The sequence below is a fragment of the Hemiscyllium ocellatum genome, unplaced genomic scaffold (genome assembly GCF_020745735.1).
Source record: "Hemiscyllium ocellatum isolate sHemOce1 unplaced genomic scaffold, sHemOce1.pat.X.cur. scaffold_848_pat_ctg1, whole genome shotgun sequence".
Lineage (NCBI taxonomy): Eukaryota > Metazoa > Chordata > Chondrichthyes > Orectolobiformes > Hemiscylliidae > Hemiscyllium > Hemiscyllium ocellatum.
Genome location: NW_026869267.1, coordinates 1 through 16,143, shown reverse-complemented (window position 1 = coordinate 16,143; position 16,143 = coordinate 1). Strand labels below are relative to the sequence as shown.

The following is a 16,143-nucleotide window of genomic DNA, read 5'->3' as shown; positions in this document are numbered from 1 at the left end:
TTACCCCTATCCCCAGGTTATTTGCCCCTCTAAGTGATTTACCCTCTACCCCTGGGTGAGTTGCCCCTATCTCTGGGTTATTTGCCCCTCCCCCGAGGGGCAGGGTTGTTGTTGTTTTGTCCAACCCACTTTAATAGCTCCCTCCCCCTCTCTCCCTCCCTCCCTCTGTCTCTCTGAGGGACCCGGACCCAGCCCCAGGGCCAGGCCCCGATGTTGCTGCTGCCCAGAGCCGCCTGCAGCCTCCCCCTGAGCCGCAGCCGCTGCTGCACCAACTCGGGGCGGTCTGCCTGCGCTCTCAGAGCCGGCTCCAGGAGCTGGGAAGGCGGGGGAGGAACCCGGAAACGGCTCGGCTCAGCGGCACAATGTATCCAAGGCCAGGGATACAGTGTATCCAACTGGGGATACAGGGGGCTGGGGGCCAATGGGCAGGGAGGAGGGGTAACTGGGCAGGGAAGAGGGGTAAATAGAGAGGGAGTAGGGGTAAATGGGCAGGGAGTAGGGGTAAATAGAGAGGGAGTAGGGGTAAATGGGCAGGGAGTAGGGGTAACTGGGCAGGGAGTAGGGGTAAATAGAGAGGGAGTAGGGGTAAATAGAGAGGGAATAGGGGTAAATGGACAGGGAGTAGGGGTAACTGGGCAGGGAATAGGGGTAACTAGGCAGGGAGTAGGGGTAACTGGGCAGGGAGTAGGGGCAAATGGGCAGGGAGTAGGGGTAACTGGGCAGGGAGTAGGGGTAAATAGGCAGGGAGTAGGGGTAACTGGGCAGGGAAGAGGGCTAACTGGGCAGGGAGTAGGGGTAAATAGAGAGGGAGTAGGGGTAAATGGGCAGGGAGTAGGGGTAACTGGGCAGGGAGTAGGGGTAACTGGGCAGGGAAGAGGGCTAACTGGGCAGGGAGTAGGGGTAAATAGAGAGGGAGTAGGGGTAAATGGGCAGGGAGTAGGGGTAAATAGGCAGGGAGTAGGGGTAACTGGGCAGGGAAGAGGGGTAACTGGGCAGGGAGTAGGGATAAATAGGCAGGGAGTAGGGGTAAATGGGCAGGGAGTAGGGGTAAATAGGCAGGGAGTAGGGGTAACTGGGCAGGGAAGAGGGGTAAATGGGCAGGGAGGAGGGGTAAATGGACAGGGAGTAGGGGTAACTGGGCAGGGAAGAGGGGTAACTGGGCAGGGAGTAGGGATAAATAGGCAGGGAGTAGGGGTAATTGGGCAGGGAGTAGGGGTAACTGGGCAGGGAGTAGGGGTAACTGGGCAGGGAAGAGGGGTAACTGGGCAGGGAAGAGGGGTAAATGGGCAGGGAGGAGGGGTAAATGGACAGGGAGTAGGGGTAACTGGGCAGGGAAGAGGGGTAACTGGGCAGGGAGTAGGGGTAACTGGGCAGGGAGTAGGGGTAAATAGGCAGGGAGTAGGGGTAACTGGGCAGGGAATTGGGGTAAAATATCTGGGAATATGGGCAACAAGCCCCGGAATAGGAGCCAAAACCCAAGGGATAGAGGCGGAAAAACGAGGGATGGGGCTAAAAATCCCGGTGATAGATGTACATCACCCGGAGAGAGGGGCACTAAACTCAGTGAGGGGGACAACCCCCCCAGAGATAGGGGCAAATAGCCTGTGGGTGAGAGCAGTCAGGCTGGGGATGGGGGAGAACAGCCCGGGGTTTGTGGGACGTGGGTGGGGGAGACGGGGGGCAACGAGGGGGGTGGCTGGAGGAGCGTGGGGGATGGTGATGGGTTGCCAGGCCCCCTGGGGAGCTATCGCTGCTGTTTGGCCCCTCATTGGGCGACGGTTACCCACCTGGGCGATGGTGGGTTCCAGGCCGATGTGCGGACCCCCAGCCCGGGACGTGCTGCTGTTCTGTCACGAGAGGGGGCGCTTCTTCCGCCTGCTGGGTGTCTTCTGCCTGGCCCAGTTCCTGTTCTGGGGCTACCTGGCACACTTTGCCTTCACCTCCCTCAAAGACACGGGCCACCGGGAGACGGTGCTGGAGGGGGAGCGAGCGAGCGGCCTGCCCACCATCGGGGGGCGAGCCCTGAACCTGGGCTCAGACGCCTGGAGACTCGGCTTCACAGCTTCCTGCCTGACTGTCGGTAAGGATTACCTTCTGACCGGTTTCCTGGGATGTGCGTGAGACACAACTCCGGAGGATGGGATTGTACCAAGCGACCCCGGTAATGCCCAAAGGGTCAGAGTTCAAGGGTGTGTCACGCCAAACCTGTCCTCTACCTTGTCAGGTGTAGAGGGAATATAAGGGACATACCATTCAGGGATGCGAAGGATTAGGTGCATTAGTCAGGGGTAAGTGTAGATTAGTAGGGTAGGGGAATGGGTTACTCTTCAGAGGGTCGGTGTGGACTTGTCGGGCCGAAGGGCCTGTCTCCACACTGTCTATGACAGGCTTCGTGAGCAGGTGTGATATTGGAATGGGCACGAACATGGTGTGTGGGATATGGTATGGAAAACTGTGAGGTTATCCATTTTGGCAGGATGTATGCGGTATTTCCCGAAATGGTAAGGGATTTGAAAAGGTAGCCATGGAGCAGGAGCAGAGTGTCCTTGCCAACAATGTCCCGGTGAAGGGTTTGCGTCCGAAACATTGACTGTCCTGCCCCTCGGGATACTGCCTGTGTCTAGCATCACACTTCACCAACTGGACTGCACTGTCCAGCAACTGCAGTCCTCACTCTCTCCGAATAGAGCCGTAGAGCCGTACAACACGGAAACATAATCCGTGCCGACCATAATCCCAAACCCTGAACGTGTCCCACTGCCTGCACGTGGCCTCCAAACATTTCTCGTTCACGTACTCATCCAAGTGTCTTTTAAACACAGGAGCAAGTCACTGTAGATGCTGGGATCTACACTGAAAAAACCAATGCTGGAGATCACAGTGGGTCAGACAGCATCCACAGAGAGAGAGCAAGCTAACGTTTCCAGGCTAGTTAACTGTCCCCACATCCATCACTCCCTCAGGAAGTTCATTCCACACACAAACCACCCTCTGTGTAAAAGATTTGCCCCTCATGTCTTTGTTAAATCACCTTTAAAAGTGTGCCCCCTAGTCTTGAGATCCCCCACCTGAGGGAACAGACACCTACCATTCACCCCTTCCATGACCCCCATGGTTTTATAAACCTCCGTAACCTCCTCCACGCCAGTGAAAAAAACTCCCAGCTGATCAAGACCCTCCTTATAACTCAAACCTTCCACAGAGTCATAGAGATGTACAGCACGGAAACAGACCCTTCGGTCCAACCCGTCCATGCTGACCCAGATATCCCAACCCAACCTAGTCCCACCTGCCAGCACCCGGCCCCATATCCCTCCAAACCCTTCCTATTCATATACCCATCCAAATGCCTCTTAAATGTTGTCATTGTACCAGCCTCCACCACATCCTCTGGCAGCTCATTCCATACACGTACCACCCTCTGTGTGAAAAAGTTGCCCCTTAGGTCCCTTTTATATCTTTCCCCTCTCACCCTAAACCTATGCCCCTCTAGTTCCTGAGCACACCAAAACCCAGAAATCCTGATCTGGGAGACCTGGCCACTCCCACTCAGGCAGCTTTAAACCCCTTCCCCCCCCCCCCCGAGCCGTTTACTCAAGCTGCCCAGTTCGCTCCCTCCCTCCCCTCGACCTGACAAAAGCACCAGGAGAAAGCATTGTCAGGCAAGGGGGTCAGGGGTTATTGGGGTGTGGGGGGTGTGGGGGAGCAGAGTCAGAAGGAGAAGATAAGATCCCATCCACATCAGTCGTGATTCACTGAACGGGGTGGCGAGGGGTCGGGGGGAAAAGGATTTGAAGGCCCACTGCTGCTCCGTTTGCTGGTTTTCACATGGCTGTGGGTCTGGAGTCACGTGTAGGCCGGATAAGGGCTTTCCCTACAGCACGTTAGTGACCTAGGTGGATTTTAAACAACAATCAACAATTCGCTGCCAGGTCACTTTCACCGACCACTCACTGAACCGATGCCCGATGTATTAGCGACTTCAGGTTCCGCACCCTGTGGGGGGGAGACCCGGGTTCAGAATACAATACAATCCCAAGTCCACCCAGACCCATTCCCCTCCCCTATATTCCCCCCTGACTAAAACACCTAACCTGTACATCCCTGGGCACTATGGGACAATTTCCCACGGCCAATCCACCCTAACCTGTACATCCCTGGGCACTATGGGACAATTTCCCATGGCCAACCCACCCTAACCTGTACATCCCTGGGCACTATGGGACAATTTCCCATGGCCAATCCACCGTAACCTACACATCCCTGGGCACTATGGGACAATTTCCCATGGCCAATCCACCCTAACCTGCACATCCCTGGGCACTATGGGACAATTTCCCATGGCCAACCCACCCTAACCTGCACATCCCTGGGCACTATGGGACAATTTCCCATGGCCAATCCACCCTAACCTACACATCCCTGGGCGCTATGGGACAATTTCCCATGGCCAATCCACCCTAACCTGTGCATCCCTGGGCACTATGGGACAATTTCCCATGGCCAATCCACCCTAACCTACACATCCCTGGGCGCTATGGGACAATTTCCCATGGCCAATCCACCCTAATCTGCACATCCCTGGGCACTATGGGACAATTTCCCACGGCCAATCCACCCTAACCTGCACATCCCTGGGCACTATGGGACAATTTCCCATGGCCAATCCACCTTAACCTGTACATCTTCCCCCCCCAAACAACGTGAGCTGGGACCTGGGGATTACTAGCCCTGTTGGGAACAGGAATGGCTGATGTACGGTTGCCGGGCCGTTGCCTTCCCACCAGTTATAGACGTGCTAACCATCTCCCGATCTGCTCTGTCCCTCCAGGCTCCCTGATCCTGGTCGCTGGCTACCTGTTTGCCTGCCGCTCAGTCTCCCACGTGGTGCTCCATCGAGGCGGTCAGCAGGTCACCATCACCAGCTGCTTGCCTTTCGGAGGCAGCAGCTCCTTCACGGTGCCCCTGTGCCGGGTGTCGTGCATGGCCCACCGCACTCAGGTGCCCTCTGTGGTCCCCCTCAGGATCCAGGGTCACCGCTTCTACTACCTCCTGGACAAGCAGGGTCAGTTCTACAACGCTAAGCTCTTTGACACCACCGTCGGCGCGTACAGGAAGCTGTGACCCCTCCCTGAGGGAGAACCTGACGAGGCCTGGCCACCCACTCCTGCAGGTTTTCGACAACTGTATCTCTGGGGCCGCTGCGTTAACTGAAAGACTTACATACTTTGTTGTGCACGGGCGTGGGGGTGAATCGAGGAACTGTCGACCTCAATCAGCGCTGATCAGGGAATCATTTACAGAGAACTCCACATTCCTCATTTAAGTGCGTTTTTTTTCTTCTCTGACTTTGGTCGTGCCTTAATGCATTTCAGGAAAGATCGCAAGCAGTCGTCTCTCTCTTGTCGTGCTAATGCAACTCTCCAACTGCAGGAAGTGTAATACCCCATTGTTTCAGGCTAAGAATGGCAAATTTGATATATCCAGGAATAAAATTATACAGAAGGAAAAACAAGCAGTGTTTTGGTGAGCGGTGGTTTGCTGTTCATTTTTTACCATGTTTCCCCCATGCACTCTATCATTAACATGTTCTGGATTCCCCAGAGGAAATTCTCTCCCTCCGTCTCCTCATCTTAGACCGAAATAGAGTCATCGAGATGTTTAGCAGGGGAACAGATCCTTCGGCCCAACTCGTCCGTGCTGACCAGATATCCTAACCTAATCTCGTCCCATTTGCCAGCACCCGGCCCATATCCCTCCAAACCCTTCCTATTCATATTCCCATCCAAATGCCTCTTAAATGTTGTCATTGTACCAGCCTCCACCACTTCCTCTGGCAGCTCATTCCATACACGTACCACCCTCTGCGTGAAAAAGTTGCCCTTAAGTCCCTTTTAAATCTTGCCCCTCTCACCCTAAGCCTTGGGAAATTGTCCCATAGTGCCCAGGGATTAGATTAGATTAGATTAGATTACTTACAGTGTGGAAACAGGCCCTTCGGCCCAACAAGTCCACACTGACCCGCCACCCACCCATACCCCTACACCTCACACTACGGGCAATTTAGCATGGCCAATTCACCTGACCTGCACATCTTTGGACTGTGGGAGGAAACCGGAGCACCCGGAGGAAACCCACGCAGACACGGGGAGAATGTGCAAACTCCACACAGTCAGTCGCCTGAGTCGGGAATTGAACCCGGGACTCTTGCGCTGTGAGGCAGCAGTGCTAACCACTGTGGGATGTGCAGGTTAGGGTGGATTGGCCGTGCTAAATTGTCCCATAGTGCCCAGGGATGTGTAGGTTAGGGGGGATTGGCCATGGGAAATTGTCCCATCGTGCCCAGGGATGTGCAGGTTAGGGTGGATTGGCCGTGCTAAATTGTCCCATAGTGTCCAGGGATGTGCAGGTTAGGGTGGATTGGCCGTGGGAAATTGTCCCATAGTGTCCACGGATGTGCAGGTTAGGGTGGGTTCCATGGGGAATTGCAGAGTTACAGGGAAAGGGTAGGGGCTATGTCTGGGTAGGACGTTCTCCAGTGGGGCAGTGTGGACTCGATGGGCTGAATGGCCTGCTTTTTCACTGTGGGGAATGCATCATTCTACATCCAATTGGTCAGCAAGAATCTCTCTCGCTCTGCCTTTACAGTGTTGCTGTGTCCTGAATGCAGTGCATATTGAGGAAGGGAATTACAAAGACTCTGAGCCCTCTGGGAGGGAATGTTTCCCCCTCTGTTTGAAATGGACTGTGCCTTATTTATAAACAGTGCTGTTCCCCAGTTCCACATTCTCTCCCAAGAGGAAAGACCCTTTTCCCATCCACTTGGTCATGTTCCCTCAGGTTTTACTGGGAACCTGAAACAATTTGTTATTGTAGTTTTATTTTGAATTGGTTTAACTATACAATCCCTTCAGACACGTTCCTCGCTGGAATACGCGTGGTTACATGAGCGTATAGAACTGCTCACTTTCTCCTTTTAAAGAAGTTAACCCAACACCAGCATCGAGTCTAGAGCAAGTACCCCAGTGAGAGTCAGTGTGTGTGTGTGTGAGCCCGTACCCCAGTGAGAGTCTGTCTCTGTGTGTGTGTGTGTGTGAGCCCATACCCCAGTGAGAGTCTATGTGTGTGTGTGTGTGTGTGTGTGTGTGAGAGCCCATACCCCAGTGAGAGTCTGTGTGTGTGAGCCCATACCCCAGTGAGAGTCAGTGTGTGTGTGTGTGTGTGTGTGTGAGCCCATACCCCAGTGAGAGTCTGTGTGTGTGTGTGTGTGTGTGTGTGTGTGTGAGCCCATACCCCAGTGAGAGTCTGTGTGTGTGTGTGTGTGAGCCCATACCCCAGTGAGAGTCTGTGTGTGTGTGTGAGCCCATACCCCAGTGAGAGTCAGTGTGTGTGTGTGTGTGTGTGTGTGTGTGTGTGTGTGAGCCCATACCCCAGTGAGAGTCAGTGTGTGTGTGTGTGTGTGAGCCCATACCCCAGTGAGAGTCAGTGTGTGTGTGTGTGTGTGAGAGAGCAAATACCCCAGTGAGAGTCTGTGTGTGTGTGTGAGAGCAAATACCCCAGTGAGAGTCTGTGTGTGTGTGTGTGTGTGTGTGTGAGAGCAAATACCCCAGTGAGAGTCTGTGTGTGTGTGTGAGAGAGCAAGTACCCCAGTGAGAGTCAGTGTGTGTGTGTGTGAGCCCATACCCCAGTGAGAGTCTGTGTGTGTGTGTGTGTGTGTGTGTGTGTGTGTGAGCCCATACCCCAGTGAGAGTCTGTGTGTATGTGTGTGTGTGTGTCAGCTGAAGATTAAACAGTTATGAAGAGTAATTAGTTCTTTTGTGAACAGATCCTTCTCATAGATGCAAAGCTAATTAACCGAAGGTTTTGACTTTACAAATATATCTCCTGGAATGTTAATACTTCGACTCAGTCACAGACATCTGTGGAAAATGGAGAGCTCCGCAGAACGTGAACGGGGAAGGATGCTGACCGAGTGATATTCCAGTTTGTACACAGGAGTAACCAGTATTGTCCGAAACGGTGATGTTAATGTACATCCAGAACGTGTTGGCATTCCGGTAACCTCCTGGAATTTCTGGGGCAACTTTCCTGGAGACGATGAAGTAGATTTTGAACTCCTCTGCAAGAATCCTCCCTCCCCTCCCCCCCCCCGCCCCCCGTGGTAAAGCTGACTCTCGGGGGGGAACCAGAGAGCTGTGGGCCCTCAGACCCAATGGTCGCAGAATCCTCTGGGACTGTTCGGATGAATATCCTCCACGTGCCCTCACACCGGGTGTCCCACACACCTCTCTCTCCATGTCGCCTCTGTCTCTCAGCATCTCGTTGATGTTTCTATCTCGTTCCTCGCAGCCCTGACATTAGTCTAGCTGAATCCAGTGTTTTTTTCTTTGCAAACTATCCTTGATAAAAGCTCGCTCTCTATTTACAAATGTGTGTATGTGTTAATCTGGTCAATGTTGCTCTAAATTAGGAAAGATCACACATATTCTCATAACGCTTCCTCGAAAATGCTCCCTAAAGTCCGGCGTCTTTGACTGAGTTTATAATCAGTTGTCGCTGGAATCTGCTGCTGTGAAAAGAGAGGCAAAGAGGGTGGATGAAGTGAGACTGGCAGTTAGCACAGACAGAAAGCCCAAAGTCTTCCACAAGCATGTAAAAGGGTCGTTAAAAAGGCTGAGGTATTAACGTAACACTCTGCCCACGCACGCAGAGGTGACCCAGGGCGTGGAGAACGTGCGGCTACAAGGAGGGATTAAAACGGATCAGGTGGAGGTATGGAATGGGGCGTCTGGAGTGAGTGCAGACAAGGTCCAGGTGAAATACATCCAAGGCGTATTGAGGAAAGTGAGATGGGACTTGTGCAAGGTGCCCTGCCAGAGTCACAGAGATGTACAGCACGGAAACAGACCCTTCGGCCCAACCCGTCCATGCTGATCTGATATCCCAACCCAATCTAATCCCACCTACCAGCACCCGGCCCATATCCCTCCAAACCCTTCCTATTCATATCCCCATCCAAATGCCTCTTAAATGTTGTCATTGTACCAGCCTCCACCACATCCTCTGGCAGCTCATTCCATACACGTACCACCCTCTGTGTGAAAAAGTTGCTCCTTAGGTCTCTTTTATATCTTTCCCCTCTCACCCTAAACCTATGCCCTCTAGTTCTGGACTCCCCCACCCCAGGGAAAAGACTTTGTCTATTTATCCTATCCATGCCCCTCATGATTTTATAAACCTCTATAAGGTCACCCCTCAGCCTCCGACGCTCCAGGGAAAACAGCCCCAGCCTGTTCAGCCTCTCCCTGTAGCTCAGACCCTCCAACCCTGGCAACATCCTTGTAAATCTTTTCTGAACCCTTTCAAGTTTCACAACATCTTTCCGATAGGAAGGAGACCAGAATTGTACACAATATTCCAACAGTGGCCTAACCAATGTCCTGTACAGCCGCAACATGACCTCCCAACACCTGTACTCAATACTCTGACCAATAAAGGAAAGCACACCAAAAGCGTTCTTCACTATCCTATCTACCTGCGACTCCACTTTCAAGGAGCTATGACCCTGCACTCCAAGGTCTCTTTGTTCAGCAACACTCCCTCGGACCTTACCATTAAGTGTACAAGTCCTGCTAAGATTTGCTTTCCCAAAATGCAGCACCTCACATTTATCTGAATTAAACTCCATCTGCCACTTCTCAGCCCATTGGCCCATCTGGTCCAGATCCTGTTGTAATCTGAGGTAACCCTCTTCGCTGTCCACTACACCTCCAATTTTGGTCTCATTTGCAAACTTACTAGGGTCTGGGGTGTGCTGTCTGAGAGTGTGGGGGGAGGGGGAGGTTCCCTTGAGGGGTTAGGGTCTGGGGTGTACTGTTTGTGAGTGTAGAGGGAGGGTGAGGGTCACTCAAGGGGTTAGGGTCCGGGATGTACTGTCTGAGAGTGTGGGGGGGGAGGGGGAGGGTCACTCGAGGGGTTAGGGTCTGGGATGTACTGTCTGAGGGTGTGGGGGGAGGGGGAGGGTCACTCGGGGGGTTAGGGTCTGGGATGTACTGTCTGAGGGTGTGGGGGGGAGGGGGAGGTTCACTCGAGGGGTTAGGGTCTGGGGTGTAATGTCTGAGAGTGTGGGGTGAGGGGGGGGGGTGAGGGAGGGGGAGGTTTACTCGAGTGCTGAGACCCCCCAAGTGTTGACGCTGGGTCTGAGTCAGGAAAGGGGGGGGGGGGGCGATAGCGAGAGGGAGAGTTACTCGATCACCTCACCTCCGTCACATCCATCAGGTTCACCAGTAAGTTTGAGCGCTGCTCCATCACACTGATATGTTTGATGGGATTGATCAATAAATCGATGTACTCTGAGAGAGGGTCACAGAACCACAGCGTTAAATACAGAGTAAAGCTCCCTCTACACTGTCCCCCCCCCATCAAACACTCCCAGGACAGGGACAGCACAGGGTTAGATACAGAGTAAAGCTCCCTCTACACTGTCCCCCCATCAAATACTCCCAGGGACAGCACGGGGTTAGATACAGAGTAAAGCTCCCACTACACTGTCCCCCCATCAAACACTCCCCAGGACAGGGACAGCACGGGGTTAGATACAGAGTAAAGCTCCCTCTACACTGTCCCCCCATCAAACTCTCCCCAGGACAGGGACAGCACAGGGTTAGATACAGAGTAAAGCTCCCTCTACACTGTCCCCCCATCAAATACTCCCAGGGACAGCACGGGGTTAGATACAGAGTAAAGCTCCCTCTACACTGTCCCCCCATCAAATAGTCCCAGGGACAGGGGCGGGGTTAGATACAGAGTAAAGCTCCCTCTACACTGTCCCCCCATTAAACACTCCCAGGACAGGCACAGGACGGGGTTAGATACAGAGTAAAGCTCCCTCTACACTGTTCCCCCATTAAATACTCCCAGGGACAGGGACAGCACGGGGTTAGATACAGAGTAAAGCTCCCTCTACACTGTCCCCCATCAAACACTCCCAGGGACAGGGACAGCATGGGGTTAGATACAGAGTAAAGCTCCCTCTACACTGTCGGGTGTGTGGGTGGGGGTGGGGTTGTGGGTGGAGGTGGGGGTGGGGGTTGGGTTGGGGGCAGGTGTTGGGGAGGGGGCGGGTGTAGGGGAGGGGGTGGGGGTCTGACCTGCGTGTGTGTCCGGGACATAATCCTTGACCTCGGTGTGAACGAACAGCGAGGGCAACCCGAGGGGCTGGTTCAACTCATTCCTCAGGCAGATGTAGTGATAACCTGGGGGGGGAGGGGGAGGGGGGGAGGGAGAGGGAGAGGGAGGGAGGGGAGGGGGAGAGAGGGAGGCAAGTGAGAGAGGGAGGGAGGGGAGGGGGAGGGAGAGAGGGAGAGGGGAGAGGGAGGGGGAGAGGGTGGGGGAGAGGGAGGGGGAGAGGGAGGGAGTGGGAGGTGGAGAGGGAGGGAGGGAGCGAGGGAGGAGGGAGGGAGGGGAGGGGGAGAGAGGGAGGGGAGGGGGAGAGGGCGGGGGAGAGGGCGGGGGAGAGGGAGGGAGGAGAGAGGGAGGGGAGGGGGAGAGAGGGAGTGGGAGGTGGAGAGGGAGGGAGGGAGCGAGGGAGGAGAGAGGGAGTGGGTGAGGGTGAAGACGAAGGGGGAGGGGGGAACGGAGGGGAGGTGGGGAGAGAGGAGGAGGTAGAGAGGGAGGGAGAGGGAGAGGGAAGGCACAGAGTGGGGGCAGGGCATGGAATGGGGGGCAAGGAGAGGGGGTACGGGGAGAGAGGGGGGAGGGGGAGAGAGGGAGGGGGGAGGGACAGGGCATGGGAGAGAGGGAGTGAAGGAAGGGGAGATGAAGGGAGAGAGAAGGAGAAGGGGTGAAGTGAGAGGGGAGTGGGATAGGGAGGAGGGAGTAAGAGAGGGAGGAGAGGGGTAAGAGAGGGAGAGGGATGGAAGGAGAGAGAGGGATGGGAGAAGGTGGAGAGAGAGATAGAGAGCAGCAGAAAGGGAGGAGGGAAGTGGAGGGAGGGAAGAGTTGAGGGAGATAGGGAGGAGAGACAGAGGGAGGGAGGGGGAGTGTGGGAGTGTCGAGGGGGAGGAGGGAAGATGGACAGACAGGGAGAGGATAAGGGAGAGAGAGGGTGAGGGAAAGAGAGAGGCGAGTTACTGACTGTGTAGACCAATCATTTCACTCCATACCCACCGTTACCATGGTTACCAGACTGGGGAGGAGCTGGGAACTGGGACAGTATTCCAGAACTCCGGCTAAGGTTCTGGGAACACAGCTTTAAATCCCATCACAGCCGACCGTGGATACGGGAACAAGCTAATTGAGCTGCGACTGTTGGCTGTTGTGGGTGGGGGTGGGGTTGGGGAGGGAGTCACTAATGGGGGACAAGTTACCACCCTTACCCAGTCAGACCTACACGTAACTCCAGACCCACAATAATGTGGGGGACTCTGGGTAACACACAGTGTGTCAGACCAGTAACATGCCCATCCCTCCTCAGACTCTGTGTGTGTATCTGTGTGAGTGTGTATCTGTGTGTGTATCTGAGTGTGTGTGTGTATCTGTGTGCGTGTGTCTGTGTGAGTGTGTGTGTGTGTGTGTGAGTGTGTGTGCGCACATGTGAGTATGTATCTATGTGAGTGTCTGTGTCTGTGTGTGTCTGTCTGTGTGTATGTGCGTGTATGTGTGCATGTATGTATCTGTGTGTGTTTCTGTCTGTGTGCGTGTATGTGTGTGTGCGTATGTGTGTATCTGTGTGAGTGTCTGTGTGTGTATCTGTGTGTGTGTGTGTGTGCGTATGTGTATATCTGTGTGTGTGCGTATGTGTATATCTGTGTGTGTATGTGTATGCGAGTGTACATGTGTGCGTGTTGTATCCGTGTGTGTGTCTGCATGTGTGTTTGTGAGTGTATGTGTGTATCTGTCTATGTGTATCTGTCTGTGTGAGTGTGTGTGTATCTGTGTGTGTATGTATCTGTCTGTGTGTGTGTGTCAGTGTGAGTGTGTGTGTGTGTGTCAGTGTGAGTGTGAGTGTGTGTGTCAGTGTGAGTGTGAGTGTGAGTGTGTGTGTGAAGACAGGTCCATTCCCGAGCTGTTTTGAAGATTCCTTTTGAAGTGGTTGTGAAAATGGGATCATTGCTTCCGTGAACAGAGAGGGTCAGTGCTGAGGAAGTGGGCACTGTCGGAGGGTCAGCGCTGAGGGAGTGGGCACTGTCGGAGGGTCAGCGCTGAGGGAGTGGGCACTGTCGGAGGGTCAGCGCTGGGGGAGCGGGCACTGTCGGAGGGTCAGTGCTGAGGGAGCGGGCACTGTCGGAGGGTCAGTGCTGAGGGAGCGGGCACTGTCGGAGGGTCAGTGCTGAGGGAGCGGGCACTGTCGGAGGGTCAGTGCTGAGGGAGGGGAAGCTGTTGGAGGGTCAGTGCTGAGGGAGTGCCACACTATCGGAGGGTCAGTGCTGAGGGAGTGGGCACTGTCAGAGGGTCAGTGCTGAGGGGGTGGGCACTGTCAGAGGGTCAGTGCTGAGGGAGCGGGCACTGTCGGAGGGTCAGTGCTGAGGGAGCGGGCACTGTCGGAGGGTCAGTGCTGAGGGAGGGGAAGCTGTTGGAGGGTCAGTGCTGAGGGAGGGGAAGCTGTTGGAGGGTCAGTGCTGAGGGAGGGGAAGCGGTTGGAGGGTCAGTGCTGAGGGGGTGGGCACTGTCAGAGGGTCAGTGCTGAGGGAGCGGGCACTGTCGGAGGGTCAGTGCTGAGGGAGGGGAAGCTGTTGGAGGGAGTGTAGACGAATGTGACACAGACTGCATCTCACCTGCTCGCACACACAGTGAGGGACAGGTCAAACAGCACCCCTTCCCCACGCCTCCCCGAACACAAACAGGACCCTGAGACAGCACGGCTTACCGGGCCGAATGGCCGAGACTGGGAGGACGCGATGGCCTAGAAACTTCCCTCCTTCCTCGAACACAGCAACTCGCAGCAGGGCCAGAGTGGGCAGGACCACCTGGGAGGGGCAGAGGCAACGGGCATTCAGTCTCACACCCTCCGAGAGGGCCCACTCCCTCAGCACTGACCCTCCGACAGTGCCCACTCCCTCAGCGCTGACCCTCCGACAGTGCCCACTCCCTCAGCACTGACCCTCCGAGAGGGCCCACTCCCTCAGCACTGACCCTCCGACAGTGCCCACTCCCTCAGCGCTGACCCTCTGACAGTGCCCACTCCCTCAGCACTGATCCTCCGACAGTGCCCACTCCCTCAGCACTGACCTCCGACAGTGCAGCACTCCCTCAGCACTGACCCTCTGACAGTGCCCACTCCCTCAGCACTGACCCTCCGACAGTGCCCTCTCCCTCAGTGCTGACCCTCTGACAGTGCCCGCTCCCTCAGCACTGACCCTCCAACAGTGCCCGCTCCCTCTGCACTGACCCTCCGACAGTGTCAACTCCCTCAGCACTGACCCTCCGACAGTGCCCACCCCTCAGCACTGACCATCTGAGAGTGCCCACACCTTCAGCACTGACCCTCCGACAGTGCAGCACTCCCTCAGCACTGACCCTCCGACAGTGCCCCACTCCCTCAGCACTGACCCTCCGACAGTGCCCCACTCCCTCAGCGCTGACCCTCCGACAGTGCGGCGCTCCCTCAGCACTGACTTGACCTTGAGGCCCTCCCTCACTCTGCACTGACCCCTGACCTGGGACCTCCCTCAGTGCTGACCACTTACGCTAAGACCCTCTCCCCCTCCCTCAACGTTGACCCCTGACCTCGTGGCCTTCCCTCCCCCTCCTGTGAGAAATACCTTTCTGAACACGAAGGGTTCCTCGTCCCAGATGACGTTGAGGGAATTCACCAGAGTCTTGGTTTTGAATTTCCGTTTGGTATCGACTGGGAGACCAAACATATCAACCTCAACGTAAATCCCTATTTTCTTATCAGACAGGAACTGGCCTGAGATAATCTGTTCAACAACAACATCATCATCGTCATCATCAACATCATCGTCATCAACATCATCATCATCAACATCATCGTCATCATCATCATCGTCATCATCATCATCGTCATCAACATCGTCATCATCATCAACATCGTCATCATCATCGTCATCAACATCATCATCATCAACATCATCAACATCATCATCATCATCGTCATCATCATCATCGTCATCGTCATCAACATCGTCATCATCATCGTCATCATCATCATCGTCATCAACATCATCATCATCATCGTCATCATCGTCATCATCATCGTCATCATCATCATCGTCATCATCATCGTCATCATCATCAACATCATCATCATCATCGTCATCATCATCATCGTCATCAACATCGTCATCATCATCATCAACATCATCGTCATCATCATCATCGTCATCATCATCATCGTCATCAACATCGTCATCATCAACATCATCAACATCATCAACATCATCATCATCATCGTCATCATCATCATCGTCATCGTCATCAACATCGTCATCATCATCATCATCGTCATCGTCATCAACATCGTCATCATCATCGTCATCATCATCGTCATCATCATCGTCATCATCATCATCGTCATCATCATCAACATCATCATCATCATCGTCATCATCATCATCGTCATCATCATCATCGTCATCAACATCGTCATCATCATCATCAACATCATCGTCATCATCATCATCGTCATCATCATCATCGTCATCAACATCGTCATCATCATCAACATCGTCATCATCATCGTCATCATCATCATCATCATCATCATCATCATCATCATCATCATCATCAACATCATCATCATCATCATCATCAGCATCGTTGTCATCATCGGATCATTGTCACCATTCACAGATCCATCACCCCCCCACTCCCCCCCCCCACACTGGGAGATTTGCTGGATCCGAGTGTGATCATCAACATGAACAGCAGCTGCAGAGGGGGCTGAATGGCCTCCTGCTGTTCCTGTGGGACAGGCTGGAGGAGGGGGGGCAGTGTTTGGGGGAGGGGGGTCAGTGTTTTGGGGAGGGGGGTCAGTGTTTGGGGGAGGGGGGTCAGTGTTTTGGGGAGGGGGTGTCAGTGTTTTGGGGAGGGGGGTGTCAGTGTTTTGGGGAGGGGGGTGTCAGTGTTTTGTGGGGGGGGTCAGTGTTTTGGGGAGGGGGGTCAGTATTTTGGGGAGGGGGT

The 16,143-nt window shown here is 54.3% G+C and overlaps 2 protein-coding genes across 2 annotated transcripts; one reads left to right on the top strand and one right to left on the bottom strand.

Annotated features, from left to right (window-relative positions):
- The first annotated feature begins 1,704 nt into the window (after positions 1-1,704).
- tmem223 (transmembrane protein 223) lies at positions 1,705-5,515 on the top strand. The gene is made up of 2 exons (XM_060823511.1): positions 1,705-2,080; positions 4,832-5,515. The coding sequence occupies exons 1-2, from the start codon at positions 1,714-1,716 to the stop codon at positions 5,122-5,124; spliced, it is 660 nt and encodes a 219-aa protein (XP_060679494.1). The 5' UTR covers positions 1,705-1,713; the 3' UTR covers positions 5,125-5,515.
- A 1,347-nt stretch (positions 5,516-6,862) lies between these two features.
- LOC132814499 (1-phosphatidylinositol 4,5-bisphosphate phosphodiesterase beta-3-like) lies at positions 6,863-14,921 on the bottom strand (the record flags this gene model as incomplete). The annotated part of the gene is made up of 5 exons (XM_060823508.1): positions 6,863-8,569; positions 10,261-10,352; positions 11,151-11,255; positions 13,868-13,967; positions 14,763-14,921. Coding segments are annotated over 5 exons (537 nt in total), but the record flags the coding sequence as incomplete, so codon positions are not given.
- Positions 14,922-16,143: the final 1,222 nt, after the last annotated feature.

Bases quoted from the DNA above. Each gene is read 5' to 3' on its own strand.
- tmem223 (XM_060823511.1), top strand. From the start codon at position 1,714: ATGGTGATGGGTTGCCAGGCCCCCTGGGGAGCTATCGCTGCTGTTTGG. The intron at 2,081-4,831 runs GTAAGGATTACC...CTGTCCCTCCAG, and splicing joins AGCTTCCTGCCTGACTGTCG to GCTCCCTGATCCTGGTCGCT.